Source organism: Lagenorhynchus albirostris, chromosome 2, assembly GCF_949774975.1.
Source record: "Lagenorhynchus albirostris chromosome 2, mLagAlb1.1, whole genome shotgun sequence".
NCBI classification, from domain to species: domain Eukaryota; kingdom Metazoa; phylum Chordata; class Mammalia; order Artiodactyla; family Delphinidae; genus Lagenorhynchus; species Lagenorhynchus albirostris.
In genome coordinates, this window is record NC_083096.1 from 34,599,870 (window position 1) to 34,614,734 (window position 14,865).

Genomic DNA, 14,865 nt, shown 5'->3' on the forward strand with positions numbered 1-14,865 from the left:
AAGCTAATAAGAAATAAATACTGTATTACTACTTTCCCAGAAAATTTGTAGTTTCAAGAATGCATAACTGCAGACCCCCTATCTGACCCTGGGTAGAAATACTGTTCTACAGGTTAATTCAAATCCCACCTGCCTACTTCTGATGCCTTCATTCTTCCATTCCCTCTCTCTAGACAAAATTGCCTTCGGCTCTCGGCTCACATCATTCTATTTCTTACCTTTGTTCTTGCTGTTTCTTCAGCCTGGAACCCACTTCCTTATAGGAAGCCCTTTCTATACTCTGCACTTAAGTAGATAGATGGCCTTTCACTATGGTCCCCAAATATCCAAGGTGTATCTCTATGATTGCTTATGATTTATCTTATTGTATCATAAGTGTCTTTAAATTATCTGCATCCATTACTAGACTGTGAAATTCTTAAGGTAAGGACTCTGCCTGATTCAACTCTGTATGTGTGGGACTTAACTCAGTGCCTGGCATATAGCCAGTCCTCACATGTTTGGTAAATGAATGAATGAATGAGTCAGCGGTACCTGCCGGTCTGCCAGATCGATCTTGTTCCCCAGCACCACCATGGGGTAGGACTGCTCCATTGGAATGGTTTTGGCCAGAACATCATCCCTCCAGGTTTCCAGGGCTTCAAAGGTCTCCAGGTCAGTGACATCAAAAGCCAGGATGCAGCCATCAGAGCCTTTGTAGAAGGTAGACACCATGGAGCGGAATCGCTCCTGTCCTCCTGTGTCCCAGATCTGGAGGGGAAGAACAGAGGCTCCATGGGGCTGTGATGAGTGGCTGAAGGTATGCCCAACCAGGTCACATCATGTCAAAGCTTCCTTTTCTGGGTAGGGGGCAGATAGCCCTGGCACAGGTGCACGAGGTCCTTTCACACATGGGCATCACACACCCTGTCACCCATGTACACTACAAAATCTCTGCAGTAATATTTAACATCCCAAGAGTACTTTCACATCTGAGTCCTCATTTTCCACCTGGGGCATCAGGACAGTCATTGTTCTTCCACCTGATAGATTTGGACCTTGGGAGTGACTTGCCCAAGTCCACTTGGCAAGTTTTCCAGGGAACCTGAGCCTTAGGGTGGGGCCTCTTAATTCTGGATTAATGCTCTTCCTTCTAGATCAGGGATCAGTAAATTTTTCCGTAAAGGGACATATAGTAAATAACATAGGCTTTGCAGACTATACACCGTCTGTTGCCACTACTCAATTCTGCTGTTGTACTGTGAAAGCAACCAAAGAGACCGTGAGTAAACAAACGGGCAGGGCTGTGTTCCAATAAAACTTTATTTTCAGAAGCAGATGGCGGACCAGATTTGGCCCATGAATTAAAGTTTTCTGATCTATGCTCTAGACTCTTCTAGCTCCTGGTGCACATTGCTGTGTGAGTGGCCGTCCAGGGAATGTGGGGTGATATTCAGGTGTGTATGTTGAAGAGGGAATGAGAGGGCAGCTCACCTGTAGCTTCAAAGTTGTGTCATCCAGTATGATAATCTTGGAGAGGATGCTAGCTCCCAGTGTGGTCTGATAGTCCTCGTAAAATGTCTTGTGCACGAATCGGTGGAGGAGGGAAGTCTTTCCAACACTAAGGAAAAAACCCAGACACATGTGGACACACACACACACACACATATCCATACCTTTCTCAACATCTTACCATGACCCTCTCACCACTGTCTCTCTCTGAGATTTTGAATTTCTAACATTTGCAGTTTGAGTAGCTTGCTAATACTAGGGAATGGACATAAGAAGCAGGGAACAAAGTGAGCAGAGAAGTTTGCAGAGAGCTGAGTGCCTCACAGCAAAAGGTTCAGGTCTTTCCTGTATGTGGCAGGAGGTAGGAGGGCAGAGAGATGCTAAATGGCTTGCCTAATTCACACACCTAGTTACTGCAGAGTTAAGTGCAGAGCTGGGGTCAGAAACCAGGTAGCCTGACTCCCAGTCTCTTTCTCCCATCTCAGCTCCCTTCCCTGGGGTGGAATGCCCTCCCTGGTGCCACTCTGAATCAGAAAGGGACCCATGCAAGGTGGGAGCACATACAGGACGTCTCACTGTTCTTGGGTAGGGTCTTCTTCCCAACCCCCAGACCCCGAGCTGAACTTGGCTTACCCCAGGGCTCCGATGATGATGAGCTTGAGGTCCACCTTCTTCTGAGGATTCATGGAGGGGCTTCAGAGCCTGTAGGGAAACAGAAGTCATCTACATGCTGGCCAGAGTAACCCTGTGGCCATTGTCACTGGGGCTGGTCTCTACTTTCCCCTCGTCATGTGCAGAACTCTGTCCTGGGATCGGATGGGTTTGTTCGCCAAAAGAGGCGGATGACTCAGCAACCCTTACACATCCACCTCCGCACCCCCCCTGGGGGTCTCCCTGAGGCTGGAAGGATGGTGGCCCCGCCCTGTAGGACAGGCACACCTCTTACCTTTCAGCTCTACCAACCCCGTGGAGCACCAAGGCTGGACTGGACTGAATAGAGGCCTCGCAGACAGCCTGTGTTCCAAGCCTGGAGCCAGGGATGGAGGGAAGAGGAGATGGGGGTGGGACAAGGGGTCCATTGTTAGGACTGCTGAGAGGCTTTGGATGGAAGAGTGGCCTTCCTTCAGCCCGAGGTGTTGCTGCATTGGCAGAATCAAAAGGCTCTTCTCTAATGCAGCTGGTGAGGGTGTAACTGGTACATGTTTCTGGAAAGCTGCTTGGCAGTGAGTATTGAGAGCCTTAAACATGTCCCTGCCCTCCACTTCTAGGAATTTGTCCTAAAAACATAATCTGAAACGCAGGCAAAGCCTCTTGTTCAAGAATGTTCTTTCCCAGCGTCATTTATAAACATCCAACAATAAAGAAAAAAAAATCATGGCACACGATGAACTATTAAGCAGCCGTTAAAATGGAGTTTGTGAGCATATTATAATAACGTGGGAAAACGCTTACGCCACAGGACCTAATTGAAAAACAGAAGACGCTAAACTGTACGTACCATACCGCCCCCCCCCCCCGTATTGAAATGAATGCCTACTTGCATGGAAAAAGATCTAGAAAGAAATATATAAAAAACGTAAGTGGTTAATTCTGGGTGGTAGGAAACTATGATTTTAACTTTGTTCTCTATACTTTTTAGTACGTTCCAATTTTTTTTAACAACACACATGTCAAACATGTATTGTTCCTATAAGAGAAAAATACTTGTATGTCTGTTTTATACATATAAATTATATATGTATATATATTGTGATTATTAACAAGATAAAGCAAAACTGTCTCAGGGAATTATGCTTAACTGGCTCCTTGGTTCGACCCTTACGCGCACACACATATATACTATTCCCAACTCCTGGGTCCTCTGACCTTGGATGCGGTAGATGCATTGAGTTAACCTTGATCTGACTCTGCCTGGTTGAGGTAGCAAAAGTTGGTCAGCTTGAACTTGCCTGGTACTGGGAAAAAGCTCTCAATTGGACGTCCTGAGGTTTTGGTTCTAATTCTCACTTTGCCACTGTGTGACCTTGGGCCAGTTACTTCCCCTCTTTGAGTCTTGGCTTTCCAACTAGAGGATGAGCCATCTGGGCCCCAAAGACCCGAGGCCCCTTCTGGTTGAAAAATGCTTTATCTACTGGAGTGTAACTCACTGGGCCACGAGAGCCTTGCCCAGGGCAAAAGACAAAGCAAATAGGAGCCCACTCCAGGGAGTCATCAGGGGAGAAAGGAAAGGGGTGAGTGATTACAGCAGAGAGAAAATGTCAAGTGTCCCGGCAGAGGCCACAAGAAACTGCTGTGAGAATTCAGGGCTGGGGGAGAAGCTGCCAATCCAACTAGGCCCTGAGGAAATGACACAGGTAGTTGGGGGTGATATTTCCAAGGAGGAAATGAAATATCAAAGCTCTGGGAACAGGGGAGTGGAGAAGGTGGATGGTTTGCTTCAGGGAAGGGTGAGGCGAAGAGTGTGGAGAGAGAAAAGCCTAGAAAGGAAGCAAGATTAAGATGGGTCATGAATACAGACCAAGGATTCTGTCATTCATTTATTCATTCGTCAAACATTTCCCACACTTCAGACAGGCAGAGGAAGAGAATTCAAAGTATTAACAGGGGCTGGTATTTTGTAATGGGTGTCACCACCCACAAGGAAACCAGCCAAGGGAGAAGTGACTCAGAAGCTTCTGAAAGGCATGTGTCTCTAAGCATCAGTTACCAGTCGGGAAGGGGAGCAAGGGTGAGCTCTTTCCTAAAGGCTTGGGTACAACCCGCTAACTTAGCCTCAAAAGCCAATAGAGTGCCCTGGAAAGGGAGTCAGAACAAAAGGGAGGCAGGGGAAGTGGGAAGGGAACCAGCATTGGCTGAGCACCTGCAGGGGCTGCTCTGTAGGGCTTAGGAAATCATGAGCTATGAGATGAGTACAACGGGGGCTCAGAGAAGCCAAGTCACTCATAACTCACCTAAGGCCCCACAGGTAGTATACGGATGAGTTAATGTGTGAGTCAAAGGCCAGAGAAGGCTGCTCTGTGCCATGTTGCCCCCTGACATCCTGAGTTTGAACCGTAGAATCTGTGTGCACAGGATCTAGGGCACTGGGCTCAGGTTTGGTGAACCCCCAACAAAACCCTGGTAGAGCTGTAGGGGATCGAGAGAAAGGCAGCCAAAGGGACAAGAGCCACAGTGGAAGCCAAGGGAATGGGCTGCTGAACAGGAGCCGTCGTGTGTGGAGTGACCACAGGGGTCAAAAGAGCATCCTGAGGCAGAGGGGAGCAGATTCACACGTTGCCATGCGGAGTTGTCAACGCTCACACTATAAGCTAAGGTTTACTCGCCTGGTGGTGTTGTAGAGCACTTTGCGAATATGCAAATAAACATATCATAGGGAGGTTAATAAATGGATACATTATTATACTACATTTAACACACATAGTACATTATTATAATGCATTTATGGCACTAATTAAGGGCTCAAGAAACGTTAGCACACAGAAATATCTTGTGGGATTGATACTACTCTTATCTCTGTTTTACCACTGAAGAAACAGGTGTTTAGAGAAGTTAAGTATGTAGTTCATCTCTAAAAGCACGGTCTGTAAGTGGCAGAACTGGGACTTGAATACAGGCCTGACTCCAGAGATCACGCTCTTAGCCGCTAGGTCCTATTTACCGCCTTCTGTGAAACTAGAATGAGGATCACACACCCTGCCACTGGTGCCCCTGTCGGAGAGTCTTGGGGGCTGGATGGTTCGGGTTTGACATGGTGCAGCAGAGCTGGTGTGCGTATGAGGGGAAAGCTGGGGTTGAGGGCGGGGTAGGTGGAAAGTGCATGCGTATAACAGAGGATCGATATCCACTATGTGTAAAGCACTCTACAGACAATCAAAGACAACACAGAACATAAAAGCAGGCAAAGAATACGAATAAGTAACCAGTAGAGATCTTATAAATGATAAATAGTAACCTTTGGGAGACACTTAAACTTACTAATTTTTAAGGACATGCAAAGTTAAAAAATACCACTTTTTTACCCACCAGAGTGGCAAAAATTCAAAAGATTGATGATAATATTTAGTGTTGACAAGTGGGTGGGGGAAAACTCTTGTTTACTGCTGATAGACTCTGAATTGGCACTGTTTTTTTTGGACAGCAGTTTGACAGTATCAAAATTTAATATGCATATACCCTAGATTCTAATTCTAGGAGTCTATCCAACAGAAATACACATATGCTCAAACATACATTTTTACCAAGATAATTGCTGAAGAACATTGTAACCTAAATGTCCATCAATAAAAGACCCTTGGCATAAATTATGATCCATACATACTCTGAAATACTAGGCAGTTTTTAAATGAGTGAAGTAATGAAGTGGAAAAATATGACAATTTAAGTGAAAAAAAATCACTGGACATTTTGTATAGTATGATCCCAATTGTATAAAAACAACAACCCTGTGTGTGTGACTATATGTTTAATATTATATGTATGCTTGTCCTGCAATACCTAGAAAGCTATGGATAGATACATACTAAATGATTAATAGGAGGTGGGGAAAGGTAGATTAGAGGCAAGGAGCTATTGTTTTATTTTATATATGCCTCGTGTTAAAATTTGTTACACAAGTCTAAGTTGTTATTGTAATTAAAAATATCAAATAGGGCTTCCTTGGTGGTGCAGTGGTTAAGAATCCGCCTGCCAATGCAGGGGACACAGGTTTGATTCCTGGTCCGGGAAGATCCCACATGCCACGGAGAAACTAAGCCCGTGAGCCACAACTACTGAAGCCCACGTGCCTAGAGCCCGTGCTCCGCAACAAGAGAGGTCACCGCAATGAGAAGCCCGTGCACCGCAATGAAGAGTAAACCCCGCTCGCCACAACTAGAGAAAGCCCACACGCAGCAACGAAGACCCAATGTAGCCATAAATAAATAAATAAATATTTTTAAAATTTTAAAAATAAAAAAAGCCTGGTGAGGACTTTTCAGTGTATGTGGCATGAAGTCCAGTTTCCTGACTTAAATTCCTGGAATTCCTCACCACGTCTAAAAATATATATATACATCAAATAAAGACAACATTTCTTTATAAAGAGCAGGTGGAAGGATGGCAGCACAAAGACATCTGAGTGTGACTTCCTGACAGGACAAGTCACTTTTGTGTCTGGGGCAGGAGAGAGAGGCTTCCTGGGACTCCAGAGTGATCATGAGTTTTGGAGTCAGAGTTTTCATCCCACCTGCATATATTTGTGACCTTGGGAGAGTTTCTTAACCTTGGTGAGTCTGTTCTCTTGTGGGTAAGATAGACATCACTCATGGCTGTGGCTGATTCTGCAGTGTGGCATGTGTCATGCTCTTAGAGCAAATTGGAAAGACCTGGCTAAACGGTTAAACACGGTGGGGGGCAGATACTTGATTTGTAGTGCCTGCCGCTTTCTGTGGTGTAAATACTCTCACCGTGGCTGATTTCAAGCTACCAGTGTGGATCATTCTCCAGTTCACTACAGAAGGACCCCAAAGTTCATCTAGTCTGACCTCCCACCCAGTGCTTGAGCCACCTGCACCATATTCATGGAAAGATGGCCAGACTTGCCCCACAGAACTTGCCTCCACTAGGGGTGGATTTCTCCTGGAAGCCACAGAAAGAATGCTCAGTTCCTCTGCTACCTGCCAGCCCTCCTGAGATTTAAAGTCTTGGAGTTTTACTTGAGTCTTTTCTTCTCCAGATTCTTATAACTCACCTCAGCCTTTACTCTGAGCCCCCTTCACCCACCACTGCCCTAGTTCTTCCTCTGGATGAGCCCTCAAGGTCTGCTGCCATGCAGATTCCCCTACACCCCGCCAGAAGGGCAGGGATTGGCTGGGGCTGCTATTTACAATAGCCTGTCTCTCTCTTCCCTTCTCCACCAGCTTGGTGTGTGTGGTTGACTCTGTTCCTTGCCATGCCTTCTCACAAGACATTCAGGATCAAGCAATTCCTGGCCAGGAAACAAAAACAGAATTGTCCCACTCTCCCAATGGATTTGCATGAAAACTGGTCATAAAATCAGGTACAACTCTAAGAGGAGATATTGGAGAAGAGCCAAGCTGGGTCTGTAAGGAATCACACACGAGACGGCCCACATATCGATGCTGTATCAAGGTCGCTGGCATCTTACCATATCTAGCTGTCCACTGTCTGGACAGCAGGACATGTTCTACTGGGAAAAATGATTTTCCTCTTTGTTTCTATGCTTCTGCACTAGCAGGTTGGTTCAGTAGTAAATATGTGAGCCCTTTTGTTTGAAAAATAAAATAAAATAAAACAGACTGGTCGTTGGTCCCAGGATAACTAGCAGCAAGAGGGTGACCAGGACTACATCACTGGCAATGGAGCGTGGCTTGAGGGTAGACACTGGATGGGCTCACCAGGGAACCACGTGCAGATTTCAGACTGTGGCTGAAGGTCTTTCTTGTATGCTTTGGGCTCTGCCCTTGGCTGGGCTTTGGCAATGTCTGTCCTTTTAAGCCTCCATCCTCCCACTCAGCTGACTCAGATACTTTAAACCAGTGCATCCTCCTAGAGGCCAGACTGAGTCATCACCCTCCACTGTTAAGTAACAGTGAAAAGCAGGTTTGCAATGCAGGGCCCCCCTTCAGCCAGCTCAGGTCTGAACAGAGCAGAGTCTGCCGGGGACTGTTCTCCACTGCACGTGGCTAACTCTTCTCCCCATCTTGCCTGGCAGGACCTCTAAGCCCTAGCCTTGCCCATCTGCCAAACCTCAGCGTAGCTCAGTGCCCAGGGAGTGAGAAAGATGCAGTTGATGCCTCCCCAGGGCCCCCACCCCATGCAACACATTCTTTTTAAAGTCAGTCTTCTAAGAACTCTTGGACCTGCTGTGCTTCTACCTTCCCACTTTGCTTCTCTCTACCCTCCTGGCCCCAACCGGGACGCAGACACAACCTTCCGCCTAAAAGAGGTGTTGGGTGAGGTGTCATTTCTGCTGACGGGGGGAGGGATGAGAGGCAGTGAGCAGGGGGGCAGCTGAGATTTCTGAAGCAGGCAAAGCCTCCCCTCCTCAGACCATCTTAACCCACGTCACTGCCTCCCTTCTCGGCTCCCACGCTTTGGAAAATAACAAATGTATCCACCCTAAAACATAAATGGGATTTACAATCTTGAAGTAAGTTTGCCTTTGAAAAGAGGCTATCGGGGAGCATACGCCTTTATTGCCTCGCAGGAAGGCTTACAATCTGCCTCACCCACCCAAATCCTAGCAGGTTTAGACCTGCTCTCTCCGGGAAGTGTACCCACAGCCCTGGTTTCAGGAGGCTCAGCACTCCTGTTCTTTAAGTTCTCTGGGGGTATTAGTTCTACTTCCCCAAGTAGACTGTCAGTGCCCAGTGGGCAGGACAATGCCTCACACCTCTCAGTATCCCCCCAAAGAGTCTGACCCATGCCGGGAATACTGAGTCTTCAATAAACAGTCATCTATCCATCCATCTTTCTGTCCATCCATCCATCCATTCATCTGTCCATCCGTCCATCAGTCCATCCATCCATCCAGCACATGCCTACCACGCACTATGTAGGTCTGAGGATATAGGTAAGTTACTATCTCCATGTGACCTGTGGTGGGGGATTGATCTGTAAGTCCAAAGAAATTATTTTTATTAATATACAATGCTAGCAACTATAGGACACTTTGCAGTTAAAAACATGCCATCATAGCCCAGTGGATTTCAGAGTCAGGAACAACTAGTTTGTGGCAAGCTGAGACTAACATCTGGGCCTGTCCAACGCTGCTCATTGGCCTCCCCAAGCATCACAGAGCTGTGCTGAGAGGCGTATTTACAGTTTAGAACAAGAGGGACACTTTCCTACTCCAGGGGTTCCCCCTTCCCCGATGAGACCCTTGGGTTGACACAGTTCCATCCCAGAAGGTGCCCTGTCAAAGGGGCGAGGAGACTCAGGGTGCTAGCAGGACACAGCCCTCCTGAAGGGCTCCGGTCTCTGGTTGGCCCTTCTCTGACTGCCGGCAGCTGCATCGCTTTGCTGCTGACAGCCGGCCGTGCAGAGCCCCGAGCCGGGCCCCAACTCCCCTGGCTGGGCAGGGAGTCCTTTCTGCCTTGGCTCGCTGCCACCCCCTGGGAGTTACTCAGGCGTGGGTGTTCTTTGGGCTGGATCTAAACCCTGCAGCTGACAGATTCTAAGCCTCCCTTGCCTCCACTCCTCCCCACACCCCAAAACCCAAATACCTCTGGGGCTGCTGGAATAGACAGGAACCGAGCAAAGCTTCCAGGGCCCTTTCAGCCTCTGACGGCAGGCGGGGATTCCCTCTGGGTCGGGGTCTCCTCTTAGAGCAGCAGTCTCGGCTGGGTCAGAGGAAAAAGGCTTTGGGAGGAAAAAAGAGTTTGTTGAGGCTAAGCCACTTCCTTCTGAGTTTTCCTCCTCTCCCTCTCATGCACAAACTTGGGAAAGCTGCAAAAGAGGCTGGGCTGGGGTGACCTCAGCCGTGTGGGTGGAGGGAGTGGGAGGGTGGGAAAGCCAGGCTTCCGAGCTGACTGGATTTGGGGCCCCTTGAGAATTCAGTTTACAGGGACTCTGGTCCTGGGGGGAGTGAGGCATGAGGGTGGGCCCTTGTGGGTCAGAGGGTCTGCAAGGTAACGTACCAGTGTGTGGGCGCCATAAAAAGCCTCCGGCTGCTTTTAGGAACTTCTGCCTCTGTTGCTGGAAGCCGCCCAGGAAAGGGGCCCTTTTGTTGGTTGAATTATCAGACTCACATGTGCAGTAGATTCCCTCCTGCCATCAGCCTGGTTGGGAGAGGCTCTAGTCCTCACACCTTGCCCTCACTTTAATGCTGCACACACACACCACATCTACACACACACACACAAACACACCACATCAACACACACACACACACACACACACAGAACCAGACTTGTGAGATGGGAGGCAAGTCCTGACATCTCCCTGTGCCTCTCAGATGAGAATGTGTGACCCAATCCGAAGTTCTTAGGAGACTACAGGAAGTTAAAACGTTAGTGTGAGGCAGATTTGAGCTGCCTGGAACTATGCCTTGGGTAACTATGGCTGGCAGATTAAACGGGAATAAAGTGAGTTTAGACACGCCCAGATGGATCCCTTTAAGGCTTATAATACATTTGATGCGCCCCTCCGTTCCCACATTCCTCCTGAGATGGGGTTTTTCCTCCTTGGAGTTCCATCCTTTGTTTAATAATCCTCACCATCAAAAAGTTCTTCCTTTTCTCCAATCTGAGTCTCTGACGCTGCTTCTTTGCTACTGTCTAGGTCTGTCTGGTCAGGTAGACTATACATTCCTCAAGGGTGGACTTAATATCCCTGAACCCACACTAGGCCACATGCAGTGCTAGATACAGGCCCTGGAGAGGAGTTTTTGGTGGAACAAAAGCTCCAGTTGAAGCTCATTTCTTTGTTTCACTAGCAAACATGCCTGGAGGGAGGGTGCAGTGATTTCCATGAAGTGTAGTATTGGACAGGATACATTAAATTTGGAAAAGTTCTAGGACATATTCCACTTGGTTTACTTTGGAAAGGATGCCTCCATTCGCCCTCAGGACAACCACTGTTTTATGACAGCCAGTTTGCCCTTAATTTGGTGCCCTTTGGAATCCCCTGCCCCCCATTCTTCTGCTTTTCTGAGATCAGGTTTTAAATGAACGTGTGTGTGTGTGTGTGTGTGTGTGTGTGTGTGTGAGAGAGAGAGAGAGAGAGAGAGAGAGACGGGTATCTGTAGAGGTATAGAGGCACATTTGAGCCTCTTTCAGAGAACATGTGAAAGTTACCATGGGTCCGCCGGCCGCTGTGGGTGCTTTTGGGTAGGGGAACTGAACTGTCCTCAGCTAGTCATTACAGCCTCTGAATATGGGACTGAAATTTATACTTTTAGGGGATGTTTGCAAACTACCCTTAACACCTTTGGAAGCCAAGTCACTAACCACCTTCAGGCTCTAGTCCCCACTTCCTCTGTCTGCATGGATCAAAAGTCAGCAACTTCCCTTCTCTTCCTCTGACACATGCTCCACTGGAAAATGGCGTCCAGCTTCTACTCTGCAGGGGAGGCCCTGACACTGTGTTCATTGAAGTTCCTTCCTTTCTTCCCTCTTGCACACATTCATTCAATAATCTGAGTGTGTCAGACCCTTTGGAGGGACACAAAATGGATACTTGTATTTTATCAGTGGAAATAAGACATGGTTCAAACTCACCTCTGGCCCTCACCACCGCCCTGCCAATGGTGCATTCTGAGCTGCCCTCAGTCTACCGCCTTGCTGGAGGTGGCTGTGTTTGCTGCAAATCTGTAGTCAGCTTGGAAACTCACCTCCTTGTATCTATTCCCCTTCTCTTTCTTCTTCACTTCCCTTTCCCCCTTTCTTACTTCCTTTGAATTGAACTTCCCAATAAAATGTTAAATATAAGCTTCTGACTCAGGCATTTTAAAAAAAATTTCCCCTTAAGGAAACAGGCCCAAGATAGGACTCCATAAATATTTGTTGGGTAAATGAATGAATTGTAGGACAAGAGGTCAGGCTAGATAGTGTAGGATGAGAAACAGAGATACAGGAGCTAATTTGAAAAGGTCATAAATTTACAGGTCGTCTGCTTAGAGATGTTGACACAGGGGTTGTCTCCATTGGTTGCACTCAGCAGAGACACATCATCCCCGATGTGGGAGAGGGTAAGGAAATGGAGAGGGGAGAATGAGAGAGGGAGAAGAGGGCTGAGGCAGAACTCGAGACATACTCACATTTAAGAATCAGGAGAAAGGAAAGGATCCCAGCCAGAGGCCTGGTGAGGCAGAGACGACCAGTGTTCATTCAAGCCCCCTTACACCGCCAGGCCACAGCTCACTGCCATTTCCCACCCCCTATAGACAGGCATGGTCATGGACCACATTTTAGCAATGGACAGAATGGTGAACAAGACAGAGTCCCTGGTCCCATAGAGCTCAAGTCAAATGCATATAGAGAAGTGTCCCGCTGGTACTGGGCCTCTTTCGAACCTGGCCTGGGAAGACTTCTTATAGGAGCTGCCATACTCTATCCCTGTCCACAGGACAGTAGAATGACTCTGAGGTCCTAGGGGATGTGGGAACCACAAGGCAGACGGATCCCAGGGTTTTGAATCATCGACTCTTCAACTGGCCTCTCCATGAACGAGGAATACACTTTGATTGTGCTAAGGCACTGTGATTGGGGGGTTTCATTGTTATAGAAGCTAGTGTCATGTCATAACCTGGCAAGTGTTGAAAAGATGAGGGCAGATGTTGAGGCTGAGGAGAGGGGGCACACTATGGTCCTGAGGCCTGGACCTATAGCTCTAAACCCTGATGTGTTTTACACACCCCAAGTGTGTGGGGTGTTGGGTAAGTTCTCACATAGCTTCTCTCCCCTTACCATCCTCTTAAGCACAAGTTCTTCTTTTAAGGGTTCCCCAGCCAAAGTCACTGAGATATGCTTTGGGACTTTCCTTAGAGAAAAGAGCAGACTTCACAGTCCGGAGGCCACCGACTCTCACACAGGACAGTCATCCCAGCCCCCCTCTTACAGTGAGATGCACGTGCCAGAGTTCTTTAGCTGAGAACAGACACAGTGGGAAGGACAGAAGGAGGGTAGCCCTGCGACCTTGGCACTCTGTGTGCCTGCCATGCACGGCTCAGCTCCAGGCGCCCCTCTGTCCTGTGGGGTCCCACTCAAGATTCCCATTCCCAGGAGAGAGAGTCTGACAGGTGTGACTTGAGGCCTGTGTCCTCCCCTGTAATGTCACTGGTGATGACGGGAACCCAGGAACCACCAGGAGAGGCCATAGGACTTAGAACAGGAGGGGAACCATTCCTCAAAGGAAGTGATGCCCGACACACAAAAACAGCAGCCTCCCCGGAACCCTTTGGCAAGGTCTTATCTCCATGTAGGAGCAGACATGAGGACACTGTTTGAATCCTTTTGGGGGTCAGCAACCATTAACTTTTCAGCAGCTTATACATTTTTATTTTAACAAGTAAACATGATTAGGGGGACTGTTTAGAATCTACCTTTCATCCTTGCCTTTGAGATATCCTGAACTGGCAACTACCTGGGTGGGGGAGGAGGATGAATCAGAAGCAGTGGATTAGGAGCTGGGAGACATGAATTCTACCTTCATCTCTACTTTTTTTTTTTTTTTTTTTTTGCGCTATGTGGGCCTCTCACTGTTGCGGCCTCTCCCGTTGCGGAGCACAGGCTCCGGACGCGCAGGCTCAGCGGGCATGGCTCACGGGCCCAGCTGCTCTGCGGCATGTGGGATCTTCCCGGACCGGGGCACGAACCCATGTGCCCCGCATCAGCAGGCGGACTGTCAACCACTGCGCCACCAGGGAAGCCCCATCTCTACTTTTGACAAATGGTTTCATTGTTTTATAACCCAATTTCCCCATCCACAAAACAGGGTAAGAAAACCTCCTCTGCCTAATTTACAGATTTGTTGTGAGGGAAAGAAGAGGAAAGAAAAGAAGAGAAAAGACAAGAAAAGAACAACAAAACACCGAAAACTCCTAAAAGGATTTTAAGAAGCCAAAAGTCAAATATAAGAGCAGTCAGTTAGCAGAGCATCTGTTACGGGTTAAATTGAGTTTCCCTAAAAGATAGGTTGAAGTCTGAACCCCTGTACCTCAGAATGATCTTATTTGGAAATAGGGTCGCTGGAGGTGCAATTAAAATTGAGATGAGTTCGTAGTGGGGTAGTATGGGGCTTTAATCTGATGTGACTGGTGTCCTTATAAGAGGGAAGAGTCACAGAGACAGAGACACACAGGGACGCATCATGGGTTGCCAGAGGCTGAGATTGGACTGATGCAGCTGCAAGCCGAGGAATGCCGAGGATTCCAGCCAGAAGTCTGGAAGAGGTGAGGAAAGTTTCTCCCCTACGATTTCAGAGGGAGCACGGCCTTGCTGACACATTGATCTGGGTCTTCTAGCCTCCAGAACTGTGAGACAATAGATTTCTGTTGTCTTAAGCCACTCAATTTGTGGTACTTGGTTATGGCAGCCCTAGGAAATGAATACAGCATCCTTTAACAACTCCCAGGGCACAGTGAAGCTTTGGCCAAACTTCTTGGCCCATCCCTGAGAGGTGGTGAGCTAGTATCAGACGTGGGACATGGGACACGGTCCTGGATTTCAGAGGTAATAACCACTGATGTGAAGGTCACAAAGAGTCAAGGTCAGTTGTGGAAAACCCAAAGCAGCTATTAGGGTTAAGTAGGTTTACACAGGCAGCAGGAGTTTAGTCCACACTGACTGAAAGCATCACTTCTGCCTTGAGGGACCAGAGTGCTCAGAGCAGAACTGGGTTCGGGCAGCCTTGGGACTGAGCCTAATTTCACTT

General features: G+C 47.9%; 1 protein-coding gene and 1 pseudogene across 6 annotated transcripts in view; one reads left to right on the forward strand and one right to left on the reverse strand.

Moving 5' to 3' along the window:
• The window catches only part of RAB7B (RAB7B, member RAS oncogene family), a 29,063-nt gene extending 17,318 nt beyond the window's left edge, over positions 1-11,745 (reverse strand). The window contains exons 1-6 of one of the 6 annotated variants that reach the window (XM_060129869.1): positions 10,131-10,287; positions 9,717-9,852; positions 9,044-9,105; positions 2,125-2,193; positions 1,474-1,600; positions 535-750 (exon numbers count right to left, since the gene is read on the reverse strand). In XM_060129869.1, coding sequence (XP_059985852.1) covers positions 535-750; positions 1,474-1,600; positions 2,125-2,177 — 396 coding nt within the window. In that variant the 5' untranslated portion in view covers positions 2,178-2,193; positions 9,044-9,105; positions 9,717-9,852; positions 10,131-10,287. Of the gene's footprint in view, positions 1-534; positions 751-1,473; positions 1,601-2,124; positions 2,194-9,036; positions 9,106-9,716; positions 9,853-10,130; positions 10,334-11,711 lie in introns of those variants that run through there. The other 5 variants (XM_060129840.1, XM_060129859.1, XM_060129851.1 and 2 more) reach the window with 5 other exon arrangements.
• Positions 7,421-7,577, forward strand: LOC132515751 (large ribosomal subunit protein eL39-like; annotated as a pseudogene).
• Positions 11,746-14,865: the final 3,120 nt, after the last annotated feature.